Consider the following 15,150-nt stretch of genomic DNA (forward strand, 5'->3'; position numbering starts at 1 on the left):
TGATGGTGACGTGACGGGGAGTTGGCAGCAACCCGAGGTAACGCTGGTGATGTGTGGGGACAGGATAAAAAGCCTCGTCAAGAGCGTGATGAGTGCAGGGGGGGAAAGGCAGAAAAGGGGGGGAGACCCTGTCATGAAGGCTGTGGGGTCCTGGGGGCTGCAGGGCTGATGGGGTCCTGAGGATTCTCCAGGCTGGGGGACTGGCAGGGGTTCTGCAGGTCCTGGGGCGTTGAAGAACTGATGGAGCTCCTGAAGGACGTGGGGGCTGCAGGGCTGATGGGGTCCTGAGGATTCTCCAGGCTGGGGGACTGGCAGGGGTTCTGCAGGTCCTGGGGCGTTGAAGAACTGATGGAGCTCCTGAAGGACGTGGGGGCTGCAGGGCTTACGGGGTCCTGAGGATTCTTGGGGCTGGAAGGGTCCCACAGATCCTGAGAGCTGCAGGACTGGTGGGGGTCCAGAGAGTCCTGGGCACTGCAGGAATGATGGGGGTCCTGATGGGGGTCCTTATGGGGGTCCTGAGGCACCTGGGGGGTGCAGGACTGATGGAGGTCCCACAGGTCCTGGGCTGCAGAGTCACTGGGGCTGTGCAGTGAATTCCCTCTGTCCCATTCTCCACGTTCCTGGTCCCTAAGTGCAGCTCCAGCACCAGCCCAGGCAAGGAGCCCCTTGGGTGGGGGGACCTTGGGCAGGGGCACAAGGACATCCAGAGCAGGCAGGAGGATGACAGGGACCTCACATGCAGCCACCCACGGCCGCCAAGAAATTGCCTCTGAAGCAGCGAGCTGTGAGCCACTTGAGGAAAAGTGGCCACAATTTGGAGCCTCTCCAATCACCACAAGCTGAGTGCTGGCTGCAATCAGGCATCAGGAAAAGTCAGGAAAGCAGGAGGCCAGGATGAGGGGCTACATCACCAGGCTGTGCCCCCCCAGCTTGGGCACTGCCCCCTGAGGTCCCACCCCACCTGTAAGGAGGTGACACCGCCCTGGTACCGACACGTCAGCATCCCTTTAATGGGCTTGGAGCGATGCCTGGGTGCTGCCAGCATACCCCCACGGGGTGGGGGATGACATAAAGGGGGTGTCAGGGTTCCAGGGTGAGGGTGGGTCCTGGTGAGGGTCCCCTCAGTACACCAGGACCTCCATCTTGTTGCTGCCCTTTTTCTTGCAGACAGGGCCGTTGGTGCTGGCCTTGGGGGACTCCACCACGGTGATGGACACGTCGCCCTTCGGGAAGCGGGTGGAGAACCTGGAGGGGGAGGATGGAGGGGAGGAATCAGGATGGAGAGGTGGGAGGGGGACACGCCCACATCCGTCCCCTCATTGCCCAATGAGCTGCCTTGGTTACACCCACTCCTCAGCAGCTTCCTGCTGCAGCCAATCAGATCACTCACATGACGCCCCACCCTTGGAGGCTCCACCCCCACCTCAGCCCCACCCTGAGCACCGCCCTGTCCCACCCACAATAACCCCACACCCACATCAGCCCCACCCACAGAGGCCACGCCCTCTGCGCTCCCAGCCCTGTCCTGCCCCACCCATTGAGGTCTTCCCTTCAGACTCCGCCCACCGTGACCACACCCACTGTAACCACGCCCACCAAAGCCCCACCCACACCTGTCAGTGATGTGCAGGGGCAGCGCCTGCCCCGTGGTGGCCTCGAAGGTCTGGTACAGGCGGGTCACCAGCTCGATGAGGTGGTCACTGACCAGCAGGAAGTCACCCTTGGCCCCCACCGTGGAGACCTGTGGGGCAAACAGGGGGTCAGCCCTGCTGGGGACCCCCTGAGCCCCCAGGGCCCCCCTCCCCAGGTACCTCCTTGAGGTGCAGGGCCAGGAAGCCGTCGGAGAAGCGGGTGACTGAGACGCCACGGATGTCACTGAGGCTGAGCACGGTCTTGGGCTGGGCGGCCTTGGGGTCAGCCAGGACCAGGTGCTCGGTGGTGAGGAGCAGCAGGCGTGGGACTGTCTGTGGGTGGGGGTCAGCGTGGGCATGTGGGTCAGTGTGGGCACATGGTCAGTGTGGGCAGGTGGTCAGCATGAGCAAGGGGTCAGCGTGGGCATGGGGTCAGTGTGGGCACATGGTCAGAGTGGGCAGGTGGTCACCAAGAGCAGGGGGTCAGTGTGGGCAGGTGGTCACCAAGAGCAGGGGGTCAGCGTGGGCAGGGGCTCAGTGTGGGCACATGGTCCTTGTGGGCAGGGGGTCAGTGTGGGCAGGGGGTCATTGTGGGCAGGGGGTCATTGTGGGCAGGGGGAGAGCATGGGCAGATGGTCAGGGTGGGCAGGGGGTCACCAAGAGCAGGGGGTCAGCGTGGGCAGATGGTCAGGGTGGGCAGGGGGTCACCAAGAGCAGGGGGTCAGCGTGGGCACGTGGTCATTGTGGGCAGGGGCTCAGGGTGGGCAGGTGGTCACCATGAGCACGGGGTCACGGTGTCCCCGTGTGCCCTCCCACAGCCCAGAGCACGGCCCCAAAGCAGATCTCACCTTCCCACTGGCCCTGTTCACCTTCCTCACGCTGTCAGCCATCACCAGCTTGTCCTTGGCCACCGCGTGCAGCTTCTGGTACTTGGGGTTCTGCTTCAGCCCCAGGTACTCCCCACGGAAAGGCTGCTGCAGGCTGGGGACGAGGCCATCAGCCACTGCTGCCCTGAGCTCCCCTGCACCCCCAGCCCCCTGCCCTGGCACCTTTTGGGGTACAGGGTCTTCTTGTCCTTGAAGAGCTCGCTGGCGCAGAGCCTGGCCTGCAGCTGCGCCCGCCGCGACGCCGGCAGCTGGTCCCGGTACTTCTTGCACTGCCGAGGGAGGGGACGATTTGGTGCCACCAAAGACCTCTCTCAGGTGAGCTGGCACACCGAAATCCCACCTGGAATTCTCCCCTGTTCCCACCTTCCAGTGGTAGAAGATGTTCTTCAGCTCCTGGTTGGTGGCATCCAGGAACCTGTAGGGCGCCGGGGGCCAGGTCCGGTCGGTCACTGACAGCGGGGGGAGGTTCTTGGCCAGCCCCACCAGGTACCTCTGCACCTGGGGGTGACAACGTGGCAAGGGGTCAGGGGAGGGCAGGGGCACCCAGCAGGGCAGGGGGCTGGCATGGCAGCGTGGTCCCCTCTCCCCCAGCCCCACTCACCAGTCGCCGGTAGATGAAGTTGGCCAGGCAGGTGCTGGCGCTGGAACGGAAATATTTCCTGTAGGTCCTGCGTGCCTGTGGGGACAGTGCCAGCGGTGAGGACACCAAGACATCACCACCAGCCCCACAAAGGGTCCCCCATGTATCCCCTGTCCCCCACATCCCCCACATCCCCCATCCCTCTTTGGCCCCAGTGGAGAGAACAGAGGTTCCAGCCCGACAGGGTGGGCAGGAGTGGGGTGGGCAGACAGACAGACGGCACGGACAGCAGGACAGAGGCGGCCTGAGGGCGCGTGGCCCCGTTACCTGATACCCTCTCCAATGAGCAGCGATGGTGGTGGCGGCCGCGTGGCGTCGGCACTGGGACTTCAGCTCCCGGAGGAGCCGGCGAGACTGCAGGGGTGGAGAGCCCAGGGAGCCCGAGGGGGAGACACCAACACAGACATGGAGAGAGAGGGAGAGGCAGGAGAGAGGCAGGAGAGAAGGAGGAAAGACGGGGAGAGGAGATGAGGGTGAATCTGGTCCCACCGTGGGATGCACGGAGCTCCTGGTGCCACCGTGGGGCACACAGAGCCCCTGTCCCCACCCACCCTGCTCCCCCACGCCAGGCCAGCCCCATGGTGGCTCTGGAGCTGCCCAGCCCTCACCTTCCAGCCCCGTGCATACGCCTGGAGGATCAGTGCCGACCGCTTCATCTGCTTGTACCGGTTCTTTTGCTGCGGGGGAACAAGGGAGTGAGTGGGGTGGGCTTGGAGAGCCAGGGGGAGAGGGATGGGCAGGGGAAGCATGGCCAGGGCCTGCCCTCTCCTCACCCTGTGGCCACGGAACCAGGCAGAGATGAGGATCTGGCTCTTGCGCATCAGCTGGTACTGGGTCCGGCACCGCCAGCCCCGAAACATCTTCTGGATGAGGGTGGCGAGCTGGGCCACGCGCTCCTGGCGCCGCCGCTCCAGGTCGAAGAGCTGGGCACAACCACGGCAAGCACGGGCTCACTGAGCAGCCCCAGGAACTCACAGGACAAACTGAGATCCCTTCTGGAACTGCCCCGTTCCCAAACTCACGGTGCGCGGCGAGCGGATGAAGATCTTGGTGTGGCCAAACGCCAGCTCCTCGGCGGGGAGCTCCAGACCTGCCAGCAGCACCTCGGTCCCCTCCCTGCATCGGGGCAGAGTTGGTGTAGAGGGATCCAGGGTATGAAGGTGGTCTAGAATGTAATCTTATCCCCCCACAAAGAGTTGCAGCTGAACCGATTACTAAAAATTAGGAGCAGGCCTGATGTTAACAGGCCACACCAATAAGAAGCCAATAAGAACAGTGGTATAAAAGAGTGGATTGGTGGGGTCTGGAGTCGGATGGCTGCTGCAAGGACTGGGAGCAGTCAGTGCTTAGAGGAGCTGCCTACGAGAAACATTGAGGAGGTATGAAACTCTGGTGATATGGAATCCTTGCACTATAATGATAATAGAAGTCATGATATATAAGACGACAATTCGGGGTTGGTGTTTTGCGGAGATAATCAAAACTCCACAACTTTTGTGGAAGTTGTAAAGCCGGTATGTTTATTACAGCGCCGGACACGTGTGGGAATCGTTCTTTTAAAATGCCATGCGTACTTCTGGGAACTTCAGGTCCTTTTTTATCCCCCTCTCAAATATATATGCATAGAATTTCACAATAGGTTCATGCATATTCATGTTTACGAATTTCGTGTGACGTTTGCTGCTAGTTTTTCTTTATCAGAAAGAATTCTTAGGTCAGGTTTGTCACAGACATCTTTTATGAAAAATCCTTTCCTTAGGATTTTTCCTCCTGAGAAGCTGAGAGGCCTCAGGAACAAAATGTAAACATTGATTATCTGCTGCTGTGGAATGCAAGAGGTGAATCTTTGATTGGCCCATGTTGGTTGTTTCTAATTAATGGCCAATCACAGCCCAGCTGGCTCGGACAGAGAGCCGAGCCACAAACCTTTGTTATCATTCTTTCTTATTCTATTCTTAGCCAGCCTTCTGATGAAACCTTTCTTCTATTCTTTTAGTATAGTTTTAACGTAATATATATGATAAAATAATAAATCAAGCCTTCTGAAACATGGAGTCAGATCCTCGTCTCTTCCCTCATCCTAAAACCCCCTGTGAACACCGTCACAGCTTGATACATATTCATTTTTATGAATTTCATGTGACATTTGCTGCTAGATCTTCTTTATCAGAAAGAATTCCTAGGTCGGGTTGACCTGCTCTCGCAGCACTCTCTCTGTCTTTCTCTATCACTCTCTGTCTCCCTCCCCTTACCTCTGTCCTTCCCTGAAGCAGTTTCTCTGAGCCCAGGCTTTTGCAGTCAGGCTAAACAGCCGTGTTTTCTAACCAGACTCAACTCAAAAACGTACGTTTCACCTAAATCAAAACGGATTTCTACCCTGGAAAACTTCCGCTCTGCCTCACTGGTCAGAGCCCTCCCTTGGCAGCCCCCTGAGCCTCACAGGGGTGTGTGCCAGTCCCATTACCTGTCCCCACGGTCCCAACGGGGCCACGTTTGGGCGTTGAGCATCTTGTAGCGCTGCAGGAAGGGCCCGTAGAGCTGGCGGAAGGCGTAGCCCGCCCGCCGCACCCGCACGTTCTCCAGCAGCCCCAGGTAGCGCACCTGGGCCAGCACCAGCTCCGGCGTGAACACCATGGCTGACTTGGTGTCGTTGGGTTTGATGCACCTGCAGAGCACAGTTGGTGGTTTGGGGGGGGTGTTTGGGGTGCTCAGAGACACCCCCGGGGGTGTCTCTGTCACATTTTCTGAAAATTCCCTTCGCCGGGGTTTCTTCTCCTGGGAAGCTGAGAAGCTTCGGAGGAAAAATGAAAACGATAATTATCTGATTTGCTTCTCCTGTGTTTTGCCGCTCTGGAATGCGGTTTGGGGATTCTTTACCAACTGGTCATTTTTGATTGGTTTCATGTGAATTTTTTTTATTTAGTGACCAATCACAGCCAGCTGTGTTGGGACTCTGGAAGGAGTCATGGGTTTTTCATTAGTATCTTGTTAAGCCTTCTGTCTGTATCCTTTCTCTATTCTTACAACTCAGTATTCTCAGTATTCTCCAATGTCTGTGTTATATTCTCTCATTTTCTTTTAAAAATTACTCAAATATGAAGATTCAAAGTCAATGCAACCCTGACACAGACAGAGATACATTGATCAGCAGACAGCACATCAACCAGTGAGGACCCACCCCAAAATCTTAACAAAAATCTCATAAATATCCTTGCCTTCACAAATAGGGTCCAGGAAATTGTTGTACTGGTTGTCTTTGACTGTAGTGGGTCAAGGCGGTTAAATACTACTACTAATATAATATAGTTTTAGTATAGCATTCTTTTATATAATATAGATCATAAAATAATAAATTAGCCTTCTAAGAACATGGAATCAAATTCAACCATTCCCCCTCTTCTGGAGAGCTCTGAAAATACCACAGGGGCCGGTACCTGATGTAGTTGGGGTTTTTGGAGTAGAGGTTCCTCATCAGCATCGCCACGGACGACTTGAACTGGAAGCCTGCAGTGGGGGGCAGCTTGAGGGAGACCTTTTGGGGGTCTCCCTCGGGGAAGAGCGAGCGCAGCAGAGCGTGCTGGGCTGCCCACATGGCCTGCGAGAGGTCACGGAAGAGGAGGTCGTTGTTCTTCTCGATGAAGCCCGTCACGTTGTAGGTCACCTGGGGAGGGCGGTGGGGTCAGCGCCTGGGCAGGGAGTGGGGCAGATCCAGTCTGCTCCCAGTCTAGCACAGCCCCACATCTCCTGTGCGAAGGTGGAAGAGGAGCTGAGACACTGGGAAGGGAACTGGGGTTCCAAAAAAAGGATCAGGGTGCTGGGAAGAGGATTGGAGCACTGAGAATAGGATCAGGGTGCTGGGAAGAGGACTGGGGCATTGTGAAGATGACCAGGGTCTTGGAAAGAGAACCAGGGTGCTGTGAAAAGGACTGGGGTGCTGGGAAGAGGATCAGGGCTCTGGGATGAGGATCAGGGCTCCGGGAAGAGGATTGGGGTGCTGGGAAGAGGAGTGTGGCACAGGGAAGAGGATCAGGGCTCTGGGATGAGGAGTATGGTGCTGGGAAGAAGATTGGGGTGCTGGAGAGAGGATCGGGGCTCTGGGATGAGCAATGTGGCACTGGCAAGAGGATCAGGGTTCTGGGAAGAGGAGCCTGGCACAGGGAAGAGGATCAGGGCTCTGGGATGAGCAATGTGGCACAGGGAAGAGGATCAGGGCTCTGGGATGAGCAATGTGGCACAGGGAAGAGGATCAGGGCACTGCCAGACCTTGCCAGCGTAGTGGTGGATGCGGAAGCAGCGCGGTGGCAGGCTGGCGTCGGTGACACGCCGGGCGTTCTGCGTCTCCTTGCTCTCGTAGTGTTTGTGTGTGGCCAGGAGCTGGTTGAGTTTGGTGAGGAACGTGTCCTCGTTGACCACGCCGGGCCTCAGGCACTCCTCATCCAGCATGGCCAGGATCCCTGTGGTGCTCTGTGCGATGGATGGTGTCACCATGAGGGATGGGGTCACCCCAAACCAGCCCCAGTGGATCCCACCCCAAGTTGAGTGGGCAACTCATGTTCTCAATCAAGGTGTCACCCCAAACCAACCCAGTGAAATCCCAGGAACCCTGAGATCCCAGCACTGGGTGGGCAACTCACGATCTCAATCAAGGTGTCACCCCAAACCAACCCAGTGGATCCCAGTTTGGGCTGTGGTGGGAGCTGGAACCCCAAAATCCCAGCACTGGGTGGGCAACTCACGTTCTCAATTAAGTTACAGATGATGCTGTTGTCAAAAAACTCCACTGGGGTCCACTGGATGCCCTGAGAGGAGATGTGGGTCAGACACAGCAATAACCAGACCCTACCCCACGGACACCACAGCTGCTGTGGGGCAGGAACCGGATGTCCGGCCACGGGATTGAGGATCCTAAATCCCTTCCTGCCATTGAATGTGCTCTCAGCAGGGAGCAGGGCGAGGGAGGAACGTGCAGCAGAGCTGTCTCCAGCACTTCCCCGTCCCAGAGGGGCTGAAACTCATCGGGGCTGTGCTCTGGGAAGGGCTGGAGGTACCTCTCGGACGTATTCCTCCTGCTCCTCCTTCAGCGTCATCAGGATGAAGATCTGCTGCAGCTTCTCGTTGCAGTAGTTGATGATGAACTGCTCAAACCCGTTGTCCTGAGAGAGAAGGATCCTTTATGGCAGCTGCTTCCTGAGCTTCCAGCCCTGCCCTGTGTCTCAAATGCTGTTCCCAACCCCCTGGCGGATCCTTCACTCACCTGGAAGATCTCAAAGCCATAAATGTCCAGGACACCCATCACCTTCCTCTGCCTGTCCGACTTCACCTGGGGGCATGATGAGGTGTTGAGCCCTGTGTGGGGTGGGGGTCCAGGCTCCTTCTGGGGCTCCAGGATCTCCTGGAGCTCACCTGGATGCTGGCATTGATCCTCTGCACCAGCCAGTCGAAGAGGCGGCTGTAGATGTTCTTGGCCAGCGCGTCCCGGCCGTAGTAGCCCTGGGGAGAGGGGACAGGGGCTGGTGAGAGGGGAGAGCTCATGGTGGGCTGCCAGGCACCAGCCCGTTCTAAATGAATCATCCAATTTAATAATTAAGGACATTTATGAAATCATCAAGGTATAAATTTGGAAAAAGCCACAAGCAATCTCGACTCTGAGCCAGGCGATCAGGGTCGGGGAGACTCAGGATTTGGTTTCTACTGCACCAAAGTCCCTGTGGGTCTCCAAATGTCATTTCTAAGGGGTTTTATACAGTTTTTTGGGGTCTGGAAGGGGCTCTTCTTTAGCATATTTTAGCATATTATCATAGTTTTTCTTTCTTGCTGCCACGCTTCCCAGAACTGGTGGATAATTGGTGGAATCCTGCCAGGTGAAAACCTTCTGGGATAAACTTCTGATGATGCCTATTAAATGAGTTTGAGTAGAATGATAGTGAATTAATCACAGGGTGAAAATGTAGAATTTTGGGGATTTAGAATGGGGGTTCAAGAGGCAAGATGGAGAAATCTGGGCATGTCCAGCCTTTCTCCTCCTTCTTGTTGGCCTCCATCTCCTGCTGTGATGGTGGCATTTTTGGATTGGTTTATAGTGGAAGCTCACTGTCTAACATAGGTGATAGGTGTTGGGAAGTTATTGTAAATATTGTACACGTAGTTTTTAGTATAAAAAGGTGGGCAGAGTGCCTCTGACTGTCTTGCTAAGCAGACCTCAGCTGGACAGGAGAAAAAAATTTTATAAATAAGATACAATAAACAACCTTGAGACCGAGAACAGAAGAGCTCTGACTCCTTCGAGCGCCGGGCTGGGAAAAGAGACTTCCTACCGTATCTTGGGGTCACTCTGAGCAGCTAAAGTCCTGAGATACCCCAAGCCCCATGGCTGGGGGTGGTGCTGCTCACCTGGGGGACAGTGAGGGTGGTGAGCACCGTCTCATCCCGTGCCTTCACCGTGCGGGAGCACAACGCCCTCTCCAGCGTGCCGGGGTCCAGCCCGATCAGCTCGCAGATCTCGCGCAGCTCTGGGTGAGGAGAGGCAGTTCCAGAGCCAAGGGAGGGGCTGAGGGGGTCTCCCCCACCCCAATATTCCCATCCCTACCCTGGGGCTCGCTGATGCTGCAGGCCTCCATCCCGCTGGCCTGGAAGCTGCTGCTCAGCTGGACGTTGCCCAGTTTGAGCACCACGGCCGTCACCTGCAGCAGCTCTGTCACCTCGGCAGGCGAGAAGCCGATGACCCTCATGGCATCCTGGGGATGGACAGATGGACACAACAGCTCAGAGGATGGGGTGGTGTCCTAGGGTGATGTTAGGATGTTTGTATCCCCAGTCCTGTGTTCTGTTTATGCTGGGTTTTATGTTCTGTGCCTTCAAGACTGGCTTGGAAGGGTGAATGTTTGGTTTTGGTTTTGTTATCAGCCTGCTCCCCCACAACTGGTGGGACACACAGAAGGGTGTCCTAGGGTGATGTTGTGATGCTTGTATCCCCATTCCTGTGTTCTGTTTATGCTGGATTTTATGTTCTGTGCCTTCAAGACTGGCTCTGAAGTTTTGGTTTGGTTTTGTTATCAGCTGCTCCCCCATGGCTGGTGGGACACACAGATGGGGCAGTGCTGCTTTTGCTTTTTGCTTTACTTTTCACTTTGCTCTTGCTCCTGCTTTGCTCCTGCTTTTTGCTCCTGCTCATTAGTTAGTTTAGCTAAGCAGTCCAAATTTTCCCTGGGCTGTTTCTCCTTTCTCTTTTTTGGACCAACTTGAACCTGCTCTGGACTGGGACCTGGGAAACACCGAGAGTTTGCACCTTGTGGCTGCAGCAGCTGCCCCAGCACAGGAGGGACTGAGAACAGAGTGATCACCCCCAAGAGAGACTTTCTGAATTTGTAATCTTTTTCAGAGCGGTGTCATCTGGTATTGTTCATTTTGTGTGCTGGGGTTGCTGTGCCTGTTAAATAAACAGGTTCTTTCCACTTTTCTCTAAGGAATCCTTCCCCAGCTGGTTGGGCAGGGGGGCCATGTGGGTTTGCTTTCTGGAGGGGCCCCCTTTTGGAGGTTTTCTCCCAAATTTGCCCTAAACCAGGACAGGTGGGCTCCAGAATTTTTTCTGGGGGGTCTTGTCTTCCCGTGGGTACCTGCATAGCGTGGAAGTTGGCTGCATCATCCATGCCAGGCAGGCTGGAGCCCTCCTGCTTCAGGTATCCATAGTGCCCGCAGTCCTGGCGCAGCTTCAGCTGCTCTGGTGGAGGGGAGAGGAGGTGGAAGTTCAGCCCTGATCCTCCCCAGCTCCTGCTCCACCTCCAAATCCCGCACACTGGACCTACGGAGCAGCTGTGGTGAAGCCCCAGCCAGGAGCTGGTAGAAGATGTGGAAGTTCCTCTCGCCCCTCACGTGCCGGACAACGCGGGATTTCTCCAGCAGGTCTGCAGGGAGGGGTCATGTTGGGTTAAATCACGTTGTGGCTTGGATAATGAATAGAATAAACCTTTGAATAATTTAATAACGTATTCCGCAAGTTCTCTGAATTTTGCAAAGCTTCACGAAGCCTTTTTTGCAAGGCTGCCTTTTGAAATTTGGTTTTAGTTCTATTTCTCTCTCAGCAACATCTGTCTTATCCTATGGTATATCCAAATCAGTATTTTTTACCTCAAGGTTTGTACACAGATGACAGAACCTTCTGTCAGGTTTGAAGAATTTTCCCCAAATCAATTTCCCACAGGGGTGTGTGCAGTGGGATGCCTGGTGGGTACTCACAGTTGCTGATCACCCCTCCCAGGGGCTCGCCCTTGAAGTCGAACTCAATGTCCATGTACTTGCCCTGGGAGAGGGGGCTGGCTCAGGGAAGGGGGTCCTGGTGGGACTGGCAGCTCCACTCCCCCCATCCCCACATCCCCATCCCCATATCCCTCCCATATCCACATCCCCATATCCCCACATCCCCCCATCCCCACATCCCCCCATCCCCACATCCCCCCATCCCCATATCCCCCCATCCCCATATCCCAACATTCCCACGTCCTCCCATCCCCATATCCCAACATTCCCACGTCCTCCCATCCCCATATCCCCACATTCCCACGTCCCCCCATCCCCATATCCCAACATTCCCACATCCCCCCATCCCCATATCCCAACATTCCCACATCCCCCCATCCCCATATCCACATCCCCATCCCCACATTCCCCACATTCCCCACATTCCCCCATCCCCATCTCCACATTCCCCACATTCCCCACATCCCCCCATCCCCATCTCCACATTCCCCACACCCCCACAACCCCCATCCCCATATCCCCACATTCCCCATATCCCCCCATCTCCATCCCCATCCCCTCTGTTCTCCCAGCCCCATCAGGACCCACACGGCCCCCGCAGGGTCCAGCCCCCCTCCCCAGCTCACTCACGAATCGGGAGGAGTTGTCATTCCGGACAGTTTTGGCGTTCCCAAAGGCTGCAGGAGAGCAGGGGGGGGTTAAGGTGCAGTCCAGGGGGGACAGCCCCGAGCCCTGGGATGCCCGAGGAGGAGCTCGGGATGTGCTGCACTCACCCTCCAGCACAGGGTTGGACTGCAGGAGCTGCTCCTTCACCTTGTCCACCTCCTCCCCTTTGCTGCTCACGGCTGCCACGTAGGACATCACCAGCTTGCTGGCCTCTGCCAGAGAGGGGTGGGGGATTATTGGGGTGGGGTCGTGGGCGCTGCTGTGCCCCTCGCAGTGCCCCTCGCCCCCCCTGCAGCCCCGGCTGTACCTGTCTTGCCGGCGCCGCTCTCGCCGGTGATGAGGATGCACTGATCCCTGTCCCGGTCCCGCAGCGAGCGATAGGCATCGTCAGCGATGGCATAGCTGGGGGGCAAGAGGGGTTGGAAGGGGTTGGAACCATCTGGGGGCTTCAGGAAACGTCCAGACCCTCCCCCGGTTGTGGCTGTGGTGTTGCCCCAGGTGGATTCTTTTGGGATTGCCCGGCAGTGATGCCCTTGGCACAATCCAGGGGGCTGAGGGCACCAGCAGCCCGCCCGTGCTCGCTCACATGTGGGGTTTCACGGCAAAGAAGCTGCAGTTGCGATATTCCTCCACCTTCTCCGGGGTGTAGATGGGCAGGGATTGATATGGGTTCACTGAGATCACCACATTCCCAATGTAGGTCTGTGGGACAGCAGGGATGAGGGGCTGGGACGTCCTGGTGCTCCCCATCCCCATCTCAGATCCTTGTCTTCATCCCAGACCCCAGATCCTGCTCCCCATCCCAGAACGTGCAGCCCTTCCACTCCCCATCCCAGACCCCATATCCCCTTCCCATCCCATACCTCATATCCCATTCCCCATATCCCAATCCCCATCCCATATCCCATTCCCCATACCCCAATCCCCATCCCATATCCCATACCCTATATCCCGTTCCCCACCCATATCCCATTCCCCATATCCCATTCCCCCTCCCAGACCCTGCAGCCCTGCCAACCTCCATTCCATATCCCATATCCTATATCCCATTCCCATTCCTCATCCCATACTCCATATCCCAATCCCCATCCCATACCCCATATCCCATTCCCCATACCCTATTCCCCATCCCATATCCCATTCCCCACCCAAATCCCATATCCCAATCTGCATCCCATATCTCATACCCCATATCGCATTCCCTACCCATATCTCATACCCCATATCCCATTCCCCACCCATATCCCATTCACCCTCCCAGACCCTGCAGCCCTGCCAACCTCCATCCCATATCCCATATCCCATTCCTCATCCCATACTCCATATCCCAATCCCCATATCCCATACCCCGTACCCCATATCCCATACCACACACCCCATATACCCCACTCCCACACAGCAGCCCCCATCCCCGTCCCTCCCCACCCCAGACCCCCCCGGTCCCGCTGCCCACGTAGATGTCGCGCCGCCGGAATCGCTCCCGCAGCGTCTGGACCAGCGACTCTTCGGTCAGCGGGTCCAGCAGCACCAGATCCGCCACAGCCTCGGCGTCCAGCAGCGAGGAGGAGCCTTCCATGGCCGGGCAGCTCCAGGGCAGCTGGGACACAGCACGGGGGATGGAGGATCTGCACCCACAGACACGCAGCCCCTTCCCCAAAACACCCCGCAAGCTCCTCAGCGGTCTGTGGGATCTTGGTTTCTCCCCCCCAGCCCTGGGGATGGGGGACAAGGCAGCCACACACCCACAAAAGGCATGGGGGGCACCTTGTGGGGGTGTCTTGGTGCCCAGGAGCCCGCGGTGGGGCTGGGGGCAGCCGGATGCTGGGGGGAAGAGGAGACCCGGGCAGGAAATGCGGCCACCTGGGTCCTATTCTTGGGGCAGGGATGAATTCAGCCTCCACTTCCTCCCTCCTTCCTGGCAGGAGGAAGCCGGGGTGGGGAGAGGAGCCCAAGCCCACCGAGAGGTCACCCCCAGGAGCTGCTTCTCCCCGGTGTCCTCCATCCCTCACCTGTCTGTGACAGCACAGTCACGTTCCTGGGGTGACCTTCACCCCCAGTTTACAGCTGGGGCGCTGGGCTGTAAACCCAGCCCCGCTTATCGGTGCCCCGGGGAAAGTTCACGGGTGAGGGATGGAGGACACCGGGGGGAAGCAGCTCCTGGGGGTGACCTCTTGGTGGGCTTGGGCTCCTCTCCCCACCCCGGCTTCCTCCTGCCAGGAAGGAGGGAGGAAGTGGAGGCTGAATTCATCCCTGCCCCAAGAATAGGACCCAAGTGCCCCGGGGAAAGTTCACAAATGAGGAGAAGGTGGGGAAAGATGGGGCAAAAAAAAGGGCGATGGAGGTGGTCCCAGCACCCTCTAGAGATGGCAAAACCCTCCAGGGGCCTGAGCCCCCCGTGCTGCAGGGTGGGACCCCAAGGTCAGCAGGGTGGGATGGGAACCACAGAGCCCCCCCAAGCTCCAGGGCAGCGCTGGGCTCACCCCGGGTGTCCCAATGCCACCAGGTCCCCACATCCCATGGGATGGGGGTTGTGGGGTCAGGGTACCCCGATCCAGCTGAGGATTGGGGGGCTCGGGGGCTTCAGGTGCTGCCTGGGTCCCCAACTCACCTCCGGGTCACAGAGCAGGAGCTGCTGGAGTGGCTTCAGCTGGAGCTGCCCCGGAACCGGCGGGGCTCAGCCCAGCCCAGCGCCCGGTGCTGGCCCCGTCCGGCCCACGGAGGGGAGGGGGAGACCGCAGGGCCCTCCCCCAGAGCTCTCAGCTGGGGAAACTGAGGCACGAAGGAGCAACAAGCGGGGATCAGCCTCAGGAGTGGCCCCGGCTGCAGCTCCTGCCCGCGGTGCCGGCTCGACCTTCCCCACCCGGCAGCTCAGAGCAGGAACAAGCAGGGAAAGTCCTGGAGCCGAGCAAACAAAGGGAGCTTCCTCTCCTGGGCTGCGGGAAACAGGGGCAAGGTACAGGGCTGGAGAAGCAGGAGCAGCTGGGGCTGGAGAATCGGGAATGCTCAGGGCTGCTCCAAGGACACCTGGCCCCAAGGAGGACACCTGGTCCCCACCCCAGGCAATGTGTCACCC

At 57.7% G+C, this 15,150-nt stretch overlaps 1 protein-coding gene across 1 annotated transcript; it reads right to left on the minus strand.

The window, feature by feature from the left end:
• Positions 1–1,011: 1,011 nt before the first annotated feature.
• On the minus strand, positions 1,012–14,774 carry MYO1A (myosin IA). The gene is made up of 29 exons (XM_036399882.2): positions 14,686–14,774; positions 13,531–13,674; positions 12,664–12,779; positions 12,385–12,479; positions 12,185–12,289; positions 12,042–12,088; positions 11,391–11,454; positions 10,961–11,059; positions 10,772–10,875; positions 9,745–9,892; positions 9,549–9,667; positions 8,562–8,648; positions 8,413–8,478; positions 8,207–8,311; positions 7,895–7,957; positions 7,422–7,622; positions 6,593–6,819; positions 5,623–5,823; positions 4,181–4,274; positions 3,932–4,081; positions 3,767–3,835; positions 3,426–3,512; positions 3,120–3,194; positions 2,882–3,016; positions 2,681–2,787; positions 2,480–2,612; positions 1,812–1,964; positions 1,614–1,741; positions 1,012–1,245 (listed from the first exon to the last, which is right to left on the minus strand). The coding sequence occupies exons 2-29, from the start codon at positions 13,651–13,653 to the stop codon at positions 1,122–1,124; spliced, it is 3,225 nt and encodes a 1,074-aa protein (XP_036255775.1). The 5' UTR covers positions 13,654–13,674; positions 14,686–14,774; the 3' UTR covers positions 1,012–1,121.
• Positions 14,775–15,150: the final 376 nt, after the last annotated feature.

Source organism: Molothrus ater, chromosome 30, assembly GCF_012460135.2.
Source record: "Molothrus ater isolate BHLD 08-10-18 breed brown headed cowbird chromosome 30, BPBGC_Mater_1.1, whole genome shotgun sequence".
Taxonomy (NCBI): Eukaryota; Metazoa; Chordata; class Aves; order Passeriformes; family Icteridae; genus Molothrus; species Molothrus ater.